The sequence below is a fragment of the Falco biarmicus genome, chromosome 3 (genome assembly GCF_023638135.1).
Source record: "Falco biarmicus isolate bFalBia1 chromosome 3, bFalBia1.pri, whole genome shotgun sequence".
In the NCBI taxonomy this organism is placed as follows: Eukaryota; Metazoa; Chordata; class Aves; order Falconiformes; family Falconidae; genus Falco; species Falco biarmicus.
The window spans coordinates 4,063,213-4,080,026 of NC_079290.1; the positions used below are offsets into that span (position 1 = coordinate 4,063,213).

A 16,814-nucleotide genomic window follows, 5' to 3' on the forward strand; every position below is an offset into this window, starting at 1 on the left:
CATGACTCTCTATTAACTTGTCGTACACTCATAAGTGCAAATACAAAGATGTTAAAACAGTAGAAGCTATTTTAAGACAGTAGGTCAGTAATGTGGGCAAGTCTGGAGGAAACTGTGCTCCATCATGAAATCATCTTATCTCTTCCTTCATTGATTTGTTCTGATTTATTTCAGATTAGGCAGTTGTAAAGGTTTTGATTGTGACCAGACACCGGCATTGTGAGCAGACTGATGCCAGACCTCTTCATGGGAAATGCTTGAAATGTGACATTATTAGAATCCTTCAGACACTGGAAGTTGGCCTGTGTCCCTAGACTGTTAGGCAGAACTATATAGTTGAAAGGATTTTTCCTTTATTATTTATATATTTATATAAAATTCCTATAGCATGTTTCAGGAAATATTCAGTCCGTGGATAAAACCACTATGGCAGATAGTGCATATAGAGTCCGGTAGGCCAATGCATCATCCTTAATTTAAATGATTCAAGCATACAGTATTCAAAGAAGAGAGGGACAGGCAGGGTGGCTATTGCTGAGGCTTTAATTTCTTCCTCAACTGATTTGAATTTAAACTTACTCTCAAGTCCTTATCTGTCATCAAAACACCAATGTAATGGAATTCAACATCAAAAATCAGGCCCTTCACTCTGTGCATGTGTGTGTATGCGTGTGCGTGTGAGAACAACTGGACGGTAGCAGACATTATTTAGGTAATGCAGTGTTCATGTGGGGAGCTGTGCAGTTCTGCTCGCGTGTGGCACCCAATGAATTGCCAGTACAGTGCCCACCCAGCAGGCCAGTCCTACCTCTTTACACATAGATAGATACCACCAAGATCTTGTGTTAGCCAGTGTACTAACTAGTCACAAATAAGTTTTTTAAACAACTAAAGAAAACCAACCAACCTTTGGGCCATCAAGCCCAGGTGGGCCTGCAGGACCTCTGGGACCAGGATTCCCCTGCAACGCAGGAAAGGTAGAAGTAAACACTAGTTTAGACCATTGACTCCACAGACATCTAAAAAAGATTCAGTAGGTTGCTGATGAAAAAAAAAAAAAAATCGACCATCCAAAAATGTTATAAGAAAACCAAGTTTATAGCACATCCAAGGCATGGTCACTTCCCCAGCTCTCTTACCATTTTCCCATCTTGGCCATCTCTACCTGGTGGTCCTCGGAGACCTTTATCACCTTTGAAACCTGGGATGCCTGTTAGTCCTGGTGGGCCAGGAGGGCATTCACTGCACACATCCTAGGAAGGAAGATGGAGAAATAAATTAGCCATAGATGGAAGGCACTTAGCAGACCCTACAGACACCCATTATGAATGCAGCAGTGTGGTGCCAGTATAATAATACATAGCTTGTATACAAGCTATAATACAGTTTGACCACGCTGGGTACGATCTGGATCACTTGGCCTTACAGAACCGAAATTAGGGCAGTGTGGAGCAGAAAGAGGGTCAGCATCTGAGCTCACACGTGCTCCCATGGGAAGTTCCCTATCAGTTCTAGTTGGACAGATCCTAACTGACCATCCATGATCAGGAAACCAAGGAAAAGCTTCTCCTAATGGGAAGGTCAGAGAACCACAAAGCAAGACGACGAAGAACAACCTCATTCTGAAGCTACAAGACTACTAGAAAACTGTCTACACCAGTTTGCAAAAGCTGGGTTACTGCTCAGAGGGCAGATTGCTAGGGAAAACCCAGGTGGAGTGCAATGTCAGAAAGGGTGTTCTGCATGTTTCTGCTTGGTATTTTTTCACTCCACGCTTGGTGCAGATCTATATAAAGCAGCACCTTGAAATCCCAGATGAAATTAGGGCTCTGTTTTAAGAACTGAAACTGTATTCAGCACCTAGCATGGTCAAGGAGAACTCATCCTATGGAGTTTGTGAAGATCAAGTGAATGTCAGTGTCCTGGCCAAATTCTGTCACAGAGAATTACTACCTCCCTCCTTCCAAAACTTCTTGAAGCATTATCTCAGTAGTCTTCACATTTCTGCTATCCTCAGGAAATTATATACCATGGGTATGGCATTTCCATTTCAAAAGCAGACACCCTTTAGCAAAAGGGGAGTGAATCCTGCCTGTAAGAGACAGCATAGCGCAACAGGCAGCTCATCAGGCTGAGAGTTAGGAGGCCTTGCTCCAACATCCAGCTCGGTCAATGATCTGTTGTAAAATTGTGGGGTAAACTGTCTTTCTAAGTCTCAGTCCCTAAATGCATATTTATCTACTTATATGTGCTCGAGAAATGCTCCAAACAACAGAGCCCTAATTTCATCTGGGATTTCAAGGTGCTGCTTTATATAGATCTGTACCAAGTGTGGAGTGAAAAAATACCAAGGAGAAAGAATATGCAAGGCATACTAGTATGTTTAATCAGAACATAATCAAAAGAGGAAAACACAGGAACCTTAAAATGACCTCATACGCCCAAGAATCAGTCTCTTGCTATTATCCTGATCAGAAATCCCCCAAAATACCCTACAGTAAAATCTCCAGTAAAATATTTGGCTCTATAAGACAGCTCTTTGATGAAGGCATTTTACAGTAGCAATCTTAAAAGGGTCCTTTTGTTAATGGGATTGGTATAAAAAGCTGGAGGTTTTAGTTTCTTTTAATCAATAAGGCAGGATTTCTTGCCATGTCCCAAGACTGCTTAAAAATCTCCCACCTCAGCCCATGTAAATCTGTAAAGATTTTGCAGTCAACACCTATCAAACACAGACATTTCCCAGACAACTCTCTCATGGACACTAAAAGCAGACCGACAGATCATCGTTTTGGAACATGGGTGCATCGGGGGTTAATTACCTGCATTCTTTTAGATGCGCCATGCAACCTAACTTTGCACCCAGAGTTCAAGACTACTCAGTCACTGTTGAAGGTACATGTGAAAAATCAGACATTTTATTAAAATGTGTTCAATTGTCTGGTTTAGGTAAAGCAACTGGACAAAGTTTATTTCTCCTTGGGAACGCATGCCTCTCAGAAAGAGCTGAAAATAACAGCTTTTGCAAGATACACAAAGTTATAAAGATCTTTGTAGGTCATTTCACTGCTAGGGATAATCAAAAGGCATTGGGTTTTGATCTCCGGTATGTGATCTAGTGTCCCAATATCAGTGTAAGTAGGAGACCTGCAAGCCTCAAGGTTTGACAGAGTGTTTAAAGGCACCTTTTGCACTTGTAGCTCAGACACTTTCCCATCACAGAATGCTAGTCAGATGTGAATCAAACGTACACTTAAAATCCCACCATCATCAAAAGGAGATTACCTTTACTAAGAGATTTATGTCCTCTGGTGAGAGCAGGGGTGATGAACCCTGTGGAATGAGAAATTCATTAGCTTACGCAATTTTAAAAGGCATCAATGTATAAGAAATTTTCCTGAACGAGCTTATGGACTCTCGTTAGTTTCCTTTGCCCTGCCTAGAACTCACTGGACCGAAAATGTACTTCCTGCCCTCTATCATCAATGCACTTCATCACACCTGAGATGAGTTCTTGCTGAGGGCACTGCATAGTGGTGCTACGAAAGTGCCTTTAGAATTTTAGCTCTCATTTACATGCAGGATATCCAGTTATTTTCATACTATTCCAAAGCCATCACAGGTATTTTTATCATAACCCCTTAGTGGTTCCTAGGGTTTTTCCAGTTGCTCTGCTGGGAAAAGCAGCAGTGGAAATGCACTGAAGTGCACTTCTGAGGTGAGGTGTAGGGGTGAAAACTGAGTTAAAAGGAAGATATAATACAGAAGTTAAGTTACATACTGGTTTTCCAGGAGGTCCTCTCTCCCCTGGGTTTCCAGGTACACCCTACAGATCAAGAGAAAGAAAAAATTATAAATGATCATTAAATAACCCCCTGGTTGCTCCCACACTATGCTGACTGCTCTGGACTAGCACATATTTTACTTTTTTCCACTAAGCACCACTGCTTCTTGCACATGACAAACAGTAAACTCCTTTAAATATCTGCAACTTTAACATCGTCTGAATCCCTCCTAAATCTCATTTATCTACCATGTGATTTTGTTAAATTCATTTGAGTCACACGAAGACTGGAATTGCTTTAACTTGTCTTCTGGTCACAGGAAACACTATGAACTGCAATAGTGTGAAGGATGAAGCTTTAAATCCCTTAAGACACCTGTAACATTCAAAATCAAGACCTTGCTTTGCACAAGCTTTGCAAACAAATCCCTTGCACCTGAAATAGCAATGAGCCTTTTTGCTTGTTTGTGGGGTTGTATTGGTATCAGTTTCCCTGAGGTGAAGGCGTAGACATGATGATAAATTCCTTAGAATTTAAGGTCCAGGAAGTCATGGTTTGGAAAAAGGACACTCCCACACACCCCTGAATGAGCATCTCTTGCCTGTCATTAGCAAGTCATTAGTTTGTGAAAAGAAAAACAAACCGACAACAAACCAAACAAAACGAAAGGTTATTTTTGAATCTTTCATAAAGTAATTCTCAAATGGGAAACCAAATCTTTTGAACAGGATAGTTGGTCACTGTCCAGATTGTGACAGAAATCTGCATTGCAAACATCCTTGCAGTGGTGTTTTAAGTTGGACTCGGTGAGATTTCCCCAGACCATTCTCTGTTAAATTCCTGTATCCACCTGGCTGTCACTCTGTGTCATCACTCAAGCATATGTGTGTTCTATCCATACTGAGTATCTTAAAGAACATACAAAATATCTTGTATCTTAACCAGATACAGAAGGCTGCCCTACGTGACCATTTTTGCATCTGCAGGAACGGTTTCTACTGACCATTTTAACACATCTTATCTGTGTTCAGTTTTGTTGATTCTGCAAGGAGGATGCACCTGGAGAGGTCTCTGGCATGGTGCCAGATTCCCCAGTGAGGATGTTAATCCGAGTAGTGGTTTTCAACAGGTCTAGGCCCAGCAGGGGCTGTTTAGGTGACTCTGAGACTATCCAAAATTTCCACCTGGAAAGCTGCTTTAAAACTTGGCCAAATTCTTTGCCAGGAAGGAGACTGGTATTCTGTTCATCAGGCTGGTCCGTTCTCTCCAATCAGTTCACTGTATTATTTATGCAGACGACCAGATGGGGAGTTACTTGGCTACCTGGGGATTAAACATTTAAGTGCACTGTGTGTGCACACAGGTGAAGCTGGGATACCCTGCTACGCCATGATTATAGCTATAAAGCAAACCTGAATTTCATCTGTTGTCCTGGTTTCAGCTGGGATAGAGTTAATTTTCTTCTTAGTAGTTGGTGCAGTGCTGTGTTTTGGCTCTGATGTGAGAGCAATGTTGATAGGACACTGATGTCTTTAGTTGTTGCTGGGTGATGTTTTACTGAATCAAGGACTTTTCAGTTCCTTGGGCCCTGCCAGCCAGAGGGGAACATGTCCAGGACAGGTGACCCAAACTAGCCAAAGAGATATTCCATACCATATGGCGTCATGCTGAGTATATAAACTGGGGGAAGAAGAAGGAAGGGGGGGACATGTGGCATTACGGCGTTTGTCTTCCCGAGTACCCGTTACACGTGCTGGAGCCCTGCTGTCCTGGGGGTGGCTGAGCTCCTGCCTGCCCATGGGGAGTGGGGAATGAATTCCTTGCTTTGCTTTGCTTGTGTGCACAACTTTTGCTTTACCTATTAAATTGTTCTTATCTCAACCCTTGAGTTTTACATTCGTTTCCAATCCTCCTCCTCATCCCTCTGGGTGGGGGGAGTGAGCAAGCAGCTGTGTGGGGCTTGGTTGCCGGCCGGGGTTAAACCACAACATCCTTGTATCTCACTTATAACTGAAATCTCGTACCTCTTGCTAGAGGAGAGAGAAAATGGGAAAATACATTGATTCTTCTTTTCCTATGTCCACATTAAACACTTCAGGGTGAACAACAACCCTTCAGTTACCTTGACTTTAAAAGCTTAAAATTAAACACAAACTGAAGTGGAGCTGAAGTGGAACTGAAGTAGTACTGAACTCCATGGATGAAAGCTTGTTTCCTGAGGAACTAAACCTTCTACAGGTGGGAACCAAGAGAAGATACGGCCTGAAGGAGATTCTTAGCTCATAATTCCCCACAAGTGTCCTTCTGAGGAATTGAGTAAATATAAGGAAACATTATACCAATTTATAGTTTTGCTTTTTCCACAGAGCAGCTATGTGAATGTAGAAGATTGTGGGATGTTCCCAAAGTCCCTTCTCTCTCACAGATGCTAACCCTCAGGTCATGCTTCTGGCACCCTCTGCACTGTGGTTCTCAACCACTTCTGTAAGTGGAAGGAGGGCTGCCTAAATAACAGTTACACAGATTGTGCATTCCCAGACCTACTTTGTTCAGGAAGACACACAGCACTTGCTTTAAGGAGTGCAAAGCAACGCAAAGACTTGAGCCATGACAATCATCTTGGATCAGAAAGCAACACAGAAAATTCAGAAATGTCTTTCATGCTGACTAATAACGTAGCTATAAATAAGCTATTTCTACCACAGGGCTTGCTGACAGCCTTTTGCTTCTGGATCTGGAACGTGACATGGTACTAGCAGTGGAATTTGAGCGTTTAAAGAAGAATATAGGAAAAGACTTCTTTTTTATTAAAAAAGATACAGAAGGGAGTGACTGAAACTGAAATCCTAGGAAAGATTTAAGCGTGGCTGTGATATCCATATGGTATCAGACTGCACCGAGATGAAAAGGGATGGGCCTGTTTTCTTGAACAGTGTATGATGTGGAGCTGGTGATGTCTTTAATAGGGTCCAAATAAGCCAGGGTAAGAAATTAAGCTATGTGCCACGGCTGACTGTCCTGGTTTTGGCTAGGATAGAGTTAATTTTCTTCCTAGTAGCTGGAACAGTGCTGTGTTGTGGATTTAGGATGAGAATAATGTTGATAACACACTGATATTTTTAGTTGTTGCTAGGTGATCTTTATACTAAGTCAAGGACTTTTCAGTTTTTCAGGCCCTGCCAGTGAGAAGGGTGAAGGGACACAAGAAATTAGGAGGGACACCGCCAGGACAGCTGACCTGAACTAGCCACGGGGATATTCCATACCACAGAATGCCACGCTGAGTGTATGAGCTAGGTGGAGTTGGGTAAGGCTTTGTGATGGCTGCTGGGGGACTGGTCAGCAGGTGGTGAGCAACTGTACTGAGCATCATTTGGGTTTTTTTCCCATTTTGGATTTTATTCCTCTCCCTCACTCTCCTTCTCATTACAATTTTTATTGTTATTAATTTTCATTTATATATATATGTTTATTATATTAATTTTCATTACTATATTTTATTTTAAATATTTAATTATGAAGTTGTTCTTATCACAACCCATGAGTTTTACCTCTTTCCCAAATCTCCTCCCCATCCCTCTGGGGGTGGATGGGGAGTGAGCAAACAGCTGCATGGTAGTTGCTGACTGGGGTTAAACCATGACACTGACAAATCTGAAAACTACTGTATCCCGAGAAAAGCCAAACAGTTGAAAGGCACAGGACTGCAAAAAGAGAGTGTTCTTTCAAGAATGCTTATCTGAGCTGAAATGAACAAAGCGGCTGTAGGATGATGGCACTCTGACACATTGTATTCTCAGAGAACAGGCAACTGGAAGCAGAGTCCAAAGTAGAGGAAAGTTTGCTGGACTACAGAGGCCTGGAATTAGAAAAGGCTGACAACAAGGGCCAAGCTGCAAACATTGCTCAGAACAACATGAAAATGCTAGAAGGAAGGCCTGGAGGGTATAACTGCATCTGACAAGCTGACTAACAGGGAGGGAACTGGAAAAGAGAAAGCCAGAAAATTAAAAAAGTACTTAAAAGACTCTGCCAAAAAACCCCCTGCATGGCACTGAAAAGAGACGCTGCTAATGCAATGTGGGAGCATGCACAGACCCAAATAACAACCAGTATTGGAAAGCTCATTAAGTTTGAACACTTTCAGGAGTTTGCAGCCAACAGCAGCTGGCACAAAGTGGAATATCCAATGGCTGGTACAGCATAGCAGTGCTGGAAAAAGATGTCAGCAATGAGGAGGCATGGTGCACAGGATACAGAGTACTCTGTCAGTCTGCAAAATGTGACACACAGGAATGGTCTCTAACATGGAACTGATGGAAGCTGTGCAGATGACATGCTGAAAAACGATGCTCAGGTAAGTGATGTAAGTGAAAATAAAAAAGTGTATAAGGAAACCAGTCACATAGGCTTATGGTGGGCTAATTCTATTGCAAGACTGAAAATAAAACTTGAAATGCAGTAGTTTAAATAGGTTATAAGTCACAGGAATAAAAAGCCAATAGGAGGTTTAATAAATGTGCTCTGGTTTGGGGTGTATGTACCCTAAAATGAACACAAAGGTTCCTTGGAACTGCCCTTCGAACTGTATAGGAAAATCAACCCCAGAACAGAAAACTTTGCTTTTCAGATCCAATGGCAGTAATGTATGCATCCACAAAGTTTTTGTAATTATGAAAACAAATGCAGGGGAAGATTAACTTCCTGGTAATACTGGAACTTAGTTATCATAATTAATTAACATAATTAAAAGTGGTTAATTAAATGTTTATGTTAATTAAAATTAGCTCAATCAAAATATAGAAAGACCCTATTAAATGGGTGCCCTCACTGCTAATAGCAGGACAAGAGACTGTCTCATTCAGATTGTTTTCTAATCTAGAGGAACTGAGTAGGTCTGTTGAACAGAAACATTTTATTTCCCAGCAGACAGACAGAGGAGAATGGATGCTTCCCAAAAAACATGTCGTGTAAGGATATTTGGCCAGAGAGTGTCAATTCCTTTAGGGGTATGTGGTCAAGGACATTTTTCAGTGCGACAAGGGAAAATAAAGAGGAAGCCATAAATAAGAACATACAGGGACATAAACCTGGCCAACAAATAAGGCAGGCAGTGATGGGAACCAAACCTGGACAGTCACACTAATCGATGAAGGCATGCGGGAGTGTGAGAATGTTTATTCCAGCAAGGTTATCTGTCCTGGGAGCTTGTCAATTTGGAAACTAAAGGAAAAGGAGAAAATCAGAAACAAAATATACCAAGACACAGACCTAAGAAGAAACAAATCATGCCACTCACACTAATTGATGGGCTATCAAGAAACCACAGGCTGCACTTCCAGGAAGATCAACCTGGACTTTGCAAGGGATAAGATTGCAAGACGGGGCGGGGCGGGGGGGGGCGCTGAACAGGGAGGGGTGCAGGAACTGATAGAGTGATGGAGATGCATGATGCATGGGAGGACAGGGAGGACATGCAGGGGAAGAGGGAGCAGAGAGGAACAAACGGGGGGAGACAGAAAAAGGTGTAGAAGGGGCCTGTCATACGTAAAACGGGGCTGGTCAGTGCAGTTGTCTGGCTGGTCCCTGCACCTGATCACCATGGTTTGTTCTATCATCTCACTATCTTCTTAGCAAAGCTTTTCTTAACTACCTCTCTGCATAATGTATGTGTGCTGCAAGGACTAAGTGCCATCTACTGGTGAGACCTGTATGCACGGGGAAACTGGTGCCAGCTACTGGAGTCAGACCGGGGGTACGGGCTGCCCCAGCCTCCGTTGTTGTCAGCTACTGGAGTGAGTGCAGGGGTCTCTAACCCCCGGCCACTGGGGTGGGAACGGTGTGTGTTGCCAAAACCACCTACTGGGGGGACCAGCATGAGCAAGGTGAGTGAGGGGCTCCATGCCGGTGGCTGGCATGCAACTACAGGTCACAGCTGATGTGCCTGGTGCTAGCTGGGATGAGGCGAGTATCTGTGTTTTCCCCAGTCCTGGCGTGTGTGTGTGTAGGGGGTGTGTATTCATCAGCATACTTCAAGCTGGACCAGCTGGCAAGAAGGGGGACTTGGGTCCAGGCCAGGGTATCAGGTGGGTGAGGGGTCCATACCAATAAGCCCAGGGGGAAACATGAGTGTGAGGTGCACAAGGGACAAGTTGAATGTTGCATGTTTGCAGTGGCCATCGGGCTGGACCAGCAAGCAAGTAGAGGACCTGTGGGTGGGTAAGGGGGTCTGGGATCTGGGCAGGGGTGTGAGGACAGAGGGCTGTGCCAATGCTTGAAGGATCCGCAGACGTGTGTGTGTGTGTGTGTGTGCCACCACTAGTGACTTTCTGTCTCTGCTGGCAGAAAAGGAGGAAGGGACCTGGCTGGCTGTGTTTATGCTGCATGTGAATCCTGTATGTAGATGCTGTTGAAGACGTGCCTCATCTGTGGCAACTTATGTGATCAGCCACGTCAGTGTCCTCTGTGTCTGTGTGTCCATGGCTGTATCTCTGGGATTCATGCACAGCTTCATTACTGGTTGAACCTGCAAATGGGAAAGCAGCAGCTGCATCCCCCTACCCCTGGTCCTGGGCACCACAGGCCATGCAGGAGGGACCTGGTCTGGAGCAGCTGGAGGAGGCGGCCATGCACATAACATCACTCAACATGTAGAAATATTTTTTTGTAACTCTCAGAATATAAGAATCACCAGTTTCTCTGATTATCTTTTTTTAATACTCAGTACAGGAATACTACCAGCTTAAAATGTGATCTGGATAGTATTTTTTTTTTCTTCACAAAAGCAAGTGTAAGTAATGTTGAAGTAATTGAGAGCATGAAAGTAGGCACAATACGTAGTACTCCTGTTATGGAACAAATTAGTCCTGCTACGCAAAAAACAAAGACCACAAAAAACCCTAGAGAAAGCACTCTTCAGGCTTTAAGAATTGGAGCTTTTGTTATCAGAAAAAATTTAAAATTTAATCTAAACACAAGAAAATAATGTATATGGTACAAGACAATATGTCTCAGCTTTGTCCCAACAGAAGACAACAGAAGAAGGGATTTATGGACATAATGAACTCCAGAGGATGAACACCAAGCCAAAAGGCTAAGAGGAACAGAACAAAACTAAACCAGCACATCTCTACTGTAAAACTAGACAATGATTTTCAAAACCTTGGACCATCCTAGTAACACTCAATGGCTGTGGTTGAGCATGAACACAATTTTCAGGGAAATTAGATTCGAGCATTGGCAAATTGGCAAATCTTGAGCACTTACACTTTTGTTTTACTTACATCCTGGCCAGGAGGCCCCTGTGGTCCAGGGATACCAGGTACACCACGGGGACCCTGGTAGGGAGAGAACAGACATACCCAATAACAGGAACAGTACTTATAAGGCGCTTCTTAGCTGAAGAGAAAAAAAATCCTCAACCCAACAGTTACTGGGGAAAAAAAAACTGACTAGAAATTAAACAACTATGAGAGAGTTTAAGAAAAAAAATTAAATCTCATATTGCACTATCACAGTATCAGTCATTACTGTGCCTCAAGGTACTTCACATGCATCACTAAAGTCAAGCCTCACATACCTTGATTGGAAAGGTAATAATGACTCTTTATAGGAGTCATTATGTTAATTTTATGATCACAGAGAAAATATGACTGCGCACAGGACTGCAGAGGAGAAAAGAAGGCCCATTCCCTCAGTGCCAAGCTAACAGACTGGGTAGGACTGGCTGTTGTGCTGGAAATTCGTGGCAGTGTATACTGAGACCACTGTACACAATTATTTTTTTTCACACCAATGGATTGCGTCCTTTTAAAACTGCATGTTGAGGAACTAAATGTATTTGGTCAATACTGAAATGCATTCATTTGCATTGAACAAATACTGAAATGCAAATTATATATGTATATATCATTTGCATATATACTTATATGCATATAAGTAAGATATAAGTAAGAAAAATGCTTAAAAATTGTTTATTTTAAACCTTTGAGGCCTTGGCTATAAAGCATAGTGTACCTTGAAATACTTTTTTGAATTAAGGGTTAAACAAGTAACTCAATCTTTCTTTTGTAGGGCTATTGATAGGTAAGGAAAAGTTGTCACCATGCCAAGAGTCTCAACCAGCTCTTTCTCACAATTTAATACAACAGAAAAGTAGCTAGTAATGGAAAAGAGAAGTCCCCTTTGGATGGTTAGCCACCCTGTGACCGTACCAGCCTTGGAAAAAAAGAAACTAATTAAACATGCCTTCATGAAATCACCAGTAAAAACACAATTAACGCGGTTGTGCCCTCCTTATAAAATCTGTGTGTAGTTAGAAAGACATACTGTACCAATGACCCTTTGTCTCCTGGGGGTCCCATAGGGCCCTGCAAACAGAAAAGACACAGCAATCAAAACAAGTTAAATTTAACACCCTCCCTTGTCTGATCAGGGTGGGTCCTGAAGCACCAAGATAAAACAAATTGGAGGAGGAAGGTCAAGGAAAAGGAGAAAGTCTGACATGCTGCTCACACAAACGCTGTTGCAGTGCGCAGTACTCAGCAGGATGTTTAGGGGAAGGATCAAAAGCAGAGTAAGGAAGAAATTGAGGTGGATCATGGAGGGAAAAGTGTCAGAAAAAAAGAAAGAAAAGAGGATCAGAGGGGCCAGCTGTATACTAACATGATGCTTGTCTGACTGAGCCCTGCACTTCATCACCAGTCATAGAATCATAGAATATCTCAAGTTGGAAGATAACATCATCGAGTCCCACTCCCTGCTCTTCACAGGACTACCTAAAACTAAACCATATGACTACGAGCATTGTCCAGGTGCTGCTTGAACTCTGACAGGCTTGGTGCTGTGACAACTTCCCTGGGGGAGCCTGTGCAAGTGACCAAGCACCCTCTCAGTGAAGAACCTGTTCCTAATGTCCAATGTGAACTTCCCCTGATGCGACTTCATGCCGTTCCCTCATGTCCTATCACTGGCCACCGGAGAGAGGAGATCAGCACCTGCCCCTCTGCTGCCTCCCTTGAGGAAGCTGCAGGCTGCGCTGAGGTCACCTGTCAGCCTTCTCTTCTCCAAGCTGAACAAACCAGGTGACCTCAGCCATTCCTCGTAAGTCTTGCCTTCAAGGCCTTTCACCATCTTGGTCACACTCTCACATAGTTTGATGTCCCTCTTCTGTTGGTATGCCCAAGACTGCACACAGTGCAGAGGTGGGACTGCACCAGTGCAGCGTAGAGCGGGACAGTCACCTCCCTCCACCAGCTCACAGTGCTGTGCTTGATGCGCCCCAGGACACCGTCGGCCCTTTTGGCTGCCAGGGCAGCTGTTGACACATATTCAACTCTCCATCAACCCAACCCCCCAGATCCCTTTCCGTGGGGCTGCTCTCCGGCCTCTCATCCCCCCATCCGTGTGTATAACCAGGATTACCTTGATCCAGGTGGAGAATCCTGCACTCGTTCTTGTTGAATGTCATATGGTTGGTGACTGCCCAGCTCTCTAGTCTACCCTAATCTGTCTGTGAGGCCTCTCGACCCTCGAGGGAGTCCACAGCTCCTCCTAGTTTAGTACCATTGGCAAACTTACTTAATGTACATTCAATTCCTGTGTCCAGATCACTTATAAAAACATTGAAGAGCGCTGGCCCTAAAACTGAGCCCTAGGGAACCCCACTGGTGACTGGCCACCAGCCTGATGTAACCCCATTTACTACATTCTTATTAAATCATGTTTGTAACGCTCTTCAGCATGGGTGAGCTGATGAATCTGAGCTTGTGTGGTTGAATCTTAGTGAGTTTCAAGCCAGATGAGTTGGTGAGTTGGAGAGGTCTGAGTGCCAGCAGCTGCGGGGTTGTGAGACTATGAACCCAGGGGGCTTGCAGGTCTGGGGTGCCAGCAGCTGGAGGACACTGGGGTGCAGAGGCCTGGGTACTGGGCAGAGTAGTTTTCCAAGACCAGCTGCTGGAAAGATCCATATTTCATGTATAAATTCCAACAGTGGCCTTCAAACCTCATCAGCCAGAGAGGAGGAGAGGGATCGAGACATTCTTGCTCATATTTCTGAATGCTGTTAAGGTTTTTGTTAAGTGTTGATAAAGGCATTATTCACTGCATTGGTCTGTGTGGCCGTACACATGTGTGTATGTGTGTGCACTGAGTACACATATGCCCATTGGTAATATGTGCTCAGCCTGGCTCCTGCCTGGACCTGGGGACACAGAACCACAGCACCCTCGCATCTGTTGGCCCGGACTGGAAAATTCCCCCAGGTTCTGAAGACCACTGTATTCAGCTAACTGTAACACAAGGAAAAGCATCTCATGGGACCTGTGTGCTCTTTAAAAGACGTTAAAGCAGGGAGTCTAGTGGGCTTGCATATGCTATTTTTGGGGGGATGCAACTTAAAAATGTGCAACTTGGTGAGCTGCTAGAAAGTATCCACTTCTACAGGAACACCACAGAAGTGATGCAGTACCCATATCCAGCACGGATGAGTCAAGCTGGCTTTCCAAACACACCTAAAACAAGGCTTGAACTCACATCTCTGGGGCTGTGTTTGAATAAATTGGCTTGCGCACTATGACTCCTCTCCCTTTGGTTTCTATTTCAGGCACATTAATTCGCAAATCCTTGTACAGTCCTCCATGCAAGACGCTTTAATGCTCTGCTCAAGCAAAGGCTAAATACATAATTCTGAACCCATAGCAATATGAACAGGGCAAAGCAGAGCAAAAGCAAAACCCTTCTACTTACGCAGCACACACGTTCTTTAGGCAACTTCAGCCTAAGTATGTGAATCGCCCCATTTCTCCAAGCAGTCCCCTCTTCTGCTTATGGTTCAGTTGGGAAGAACACATTCTGCTAATACTCATTTTATGGCTCTGTGTTCTTTTGCAGACAAAGTGAAAAAATCCTCATCTCTATATACCTTTTTTTGCAGGGAGCAAAGCCTGGGAAAGGCTAAGGGCGCAGAAGGAAACAGGGTGAGGACTCCAATTAAAAAGAGTTGCTGGCTCTCAGCTCTGAAGCTGAAAGTATTATACACACAGTTTTGTCACATTGCTAAAAAGGGTATAGGCTGACACCTTTAATTCAGTGTGTTATAGGCACTGAAGCAGCTCCACAAACTTTATTCTGTTTTTTTCTGTGGGACTCAGTCTTTGTGAAAACCTGGTGGATTCAAGGTTATACACTGTTTTACAAATTCCAGAGTCTTTGCACTGGAGCTGAGGTTACGATGAGTCTACAGTGGAGAAAATAGTCATAATAGCTGGCCAAAAAAAAATATTAAAATAATAGTGAAGCAGATTAAATAAATCAAATCAATCGGGAATAGTGTGGTATGTAGATGACTACTCCTCCTGACAGTGGTCAAGCAATCATAACACAGAAAAAAGTAGTCTTCTGATGTGAGACAAATGATGTCTACATTTGGAGTCAAGTTCTTAGTTGTTTGTGTTCACAGATATGCAGAAGCTAAAGCCCCAGTAAAGAATAGCTTTGTCATCTGGAGTACATCAGGATGCAGAAGTGAATTCATCTACCCCTGTACTGAATCTAAAAATCAGTAATTAAAAACTAGCCACAGCCTAGTGACTTTCAAACAAGCCAGACACTCATTTGCTAATTTCATTTTAATTTTAATGTTAATGGCTGCACATTAAGAACTGCAAGAACACCACTGTTACTTAGATAAATGATAACAAATAATACCCAGCAAATCTTCAGTCATCAGTAACCCTGTGAGGACCATCAAGGCCATGACAGTCACAAAGTGAAACATGACTGACCCAGTCTGTTTTATCTTACACAGTATTCAGCATGGTGAAAGCAAATATTTAAGTGGAGGTACACCTCAGAAAGCTGGATTTGTCAACCAGTATTAAACAGCAATATGACTGGTCAGCTCAAGGTAATTTCCTATACTAATTGGGAAACTTAAGATAATCAGAGCATGAAAACATTGACTGTGATTGGTACAATACCATGACATGTACAAGGGGTTGCAAAAGAATGCAAGGTCTCAGATGTCCTCTAGCAATTACGGCTAGGAATAAAGTTTTGTTCCTCCTAAACATATTTCACTTGCAAATTCAGTGCCTCTCTGGAGGACTCTGAGCAGGATTACAGTCAGAGCTCTCCCAAATCCCCCTCATCTCAAGGAGTTGTACATGACAAGTACTGGAATGATCGAACCCCAGTGATATGAAAATCCCAGCTTTCCAGAGCAGACTCCCAGATACACCTTGCGGCCTACTGATAAGTAGGACATGAGGGCAGAGCTGGATGATGTCCAACTAAATATTTGTGGGAAATTAGGAGGACAATGGCTGCCTTGGAATGCAGCAATTTAAGCAATCTGATTTTGTATTTCCCTATCAGAGTGCTGACTGTCACTGATGTGGGCATGAGTGTCACACTCATCTCTTCTAATAGGGTGACCGCAAGATTACATCTGGATGGTATACTAGGCCTGCTGGTTCAGCACAGATCTCAACTCACATCCACAGCCAATGCATCAAGATGATGTAGAAAAGTCAGGAGGAACAGCCCATGGTACCAATCACTCCTATAGCGTTTTTCCACCTTTCTTTTTCAATTAAACCCAAATGCATCAAAAGCCTTCTCAACAGACATGCAGACATCTGAGCCCTGAACGGCAGCCTCTGGACTAGTTTGTGGTTTGCACCTTCAGAGGGTGCAATGTCCCACTGGCTCTTGGCACAGCTGTGCACAGGTAACACATTCCCCAGAGGGCGATGTGTAAGTTTTCACCTTGCTACAGGTTGTAGCAGGACCGGCTACTTACAGGGGGTCCAGCCAGCCCGATTCCTGGCACGCCTCTGTCTCCTGGCTGTCCAGGGAGGCCGGGAGCTCCCCTCTCACCCTGAAACAAAGGAAGAAGTTAAGGTCTTTGGACGCTGTTGAGAAAATGTGCTGAAATACAATCAGCTTTTACAACCGAACGTAACATTGATACATCCTGACCTGGTCCTGCCCACAGAGGGACAGTATGAGGTCGTGGCAGGATGGGGA

At 43.5% G+C, this 16,814-nt stretch overlaps 1 protein-coding gene across 1 annotated transcript in view; it reads right to left on the reverse strand.

The window, feature by feature from the left end:
• The window catches only part of COL22A1 (collagen type XXII alpha 1 chain), a 237,326-nt gene that overhangs the window by 25,650 nt on the left and 194,862 nt on the right, over positions 1–16,814 (reverse strand). The window contains exons 41-47 of the mRNA XM_056333390.1: positions 16,588–16,665; positions 12,119–12,154; positions 11,069–11,122; positions 3,782–3,826; positions 3,286–3,333; positions 1,140–1,253; positions 908–961 (exon numbers count right to left, since the gene is read on the reverse strand). Coding sequence (XP_056189365.1) covers positions 908–961; positions 1,140–1,253; positions 3,286–3,333; positions 3,782–3,826; positions 11,069–11,122; positions 12,119–12,154; positions 16,588–16,665 — 429 coding nt within the window. The remainder of the gene's footprint in view (positions 1–907; positions 962–1,139; positions 1,254–3,285; positions 3,334–3,781; positions 3,827–11,068; positions 11,123–12,118; positions 12,155–16,587; positions 16,666–16,814) is intronic.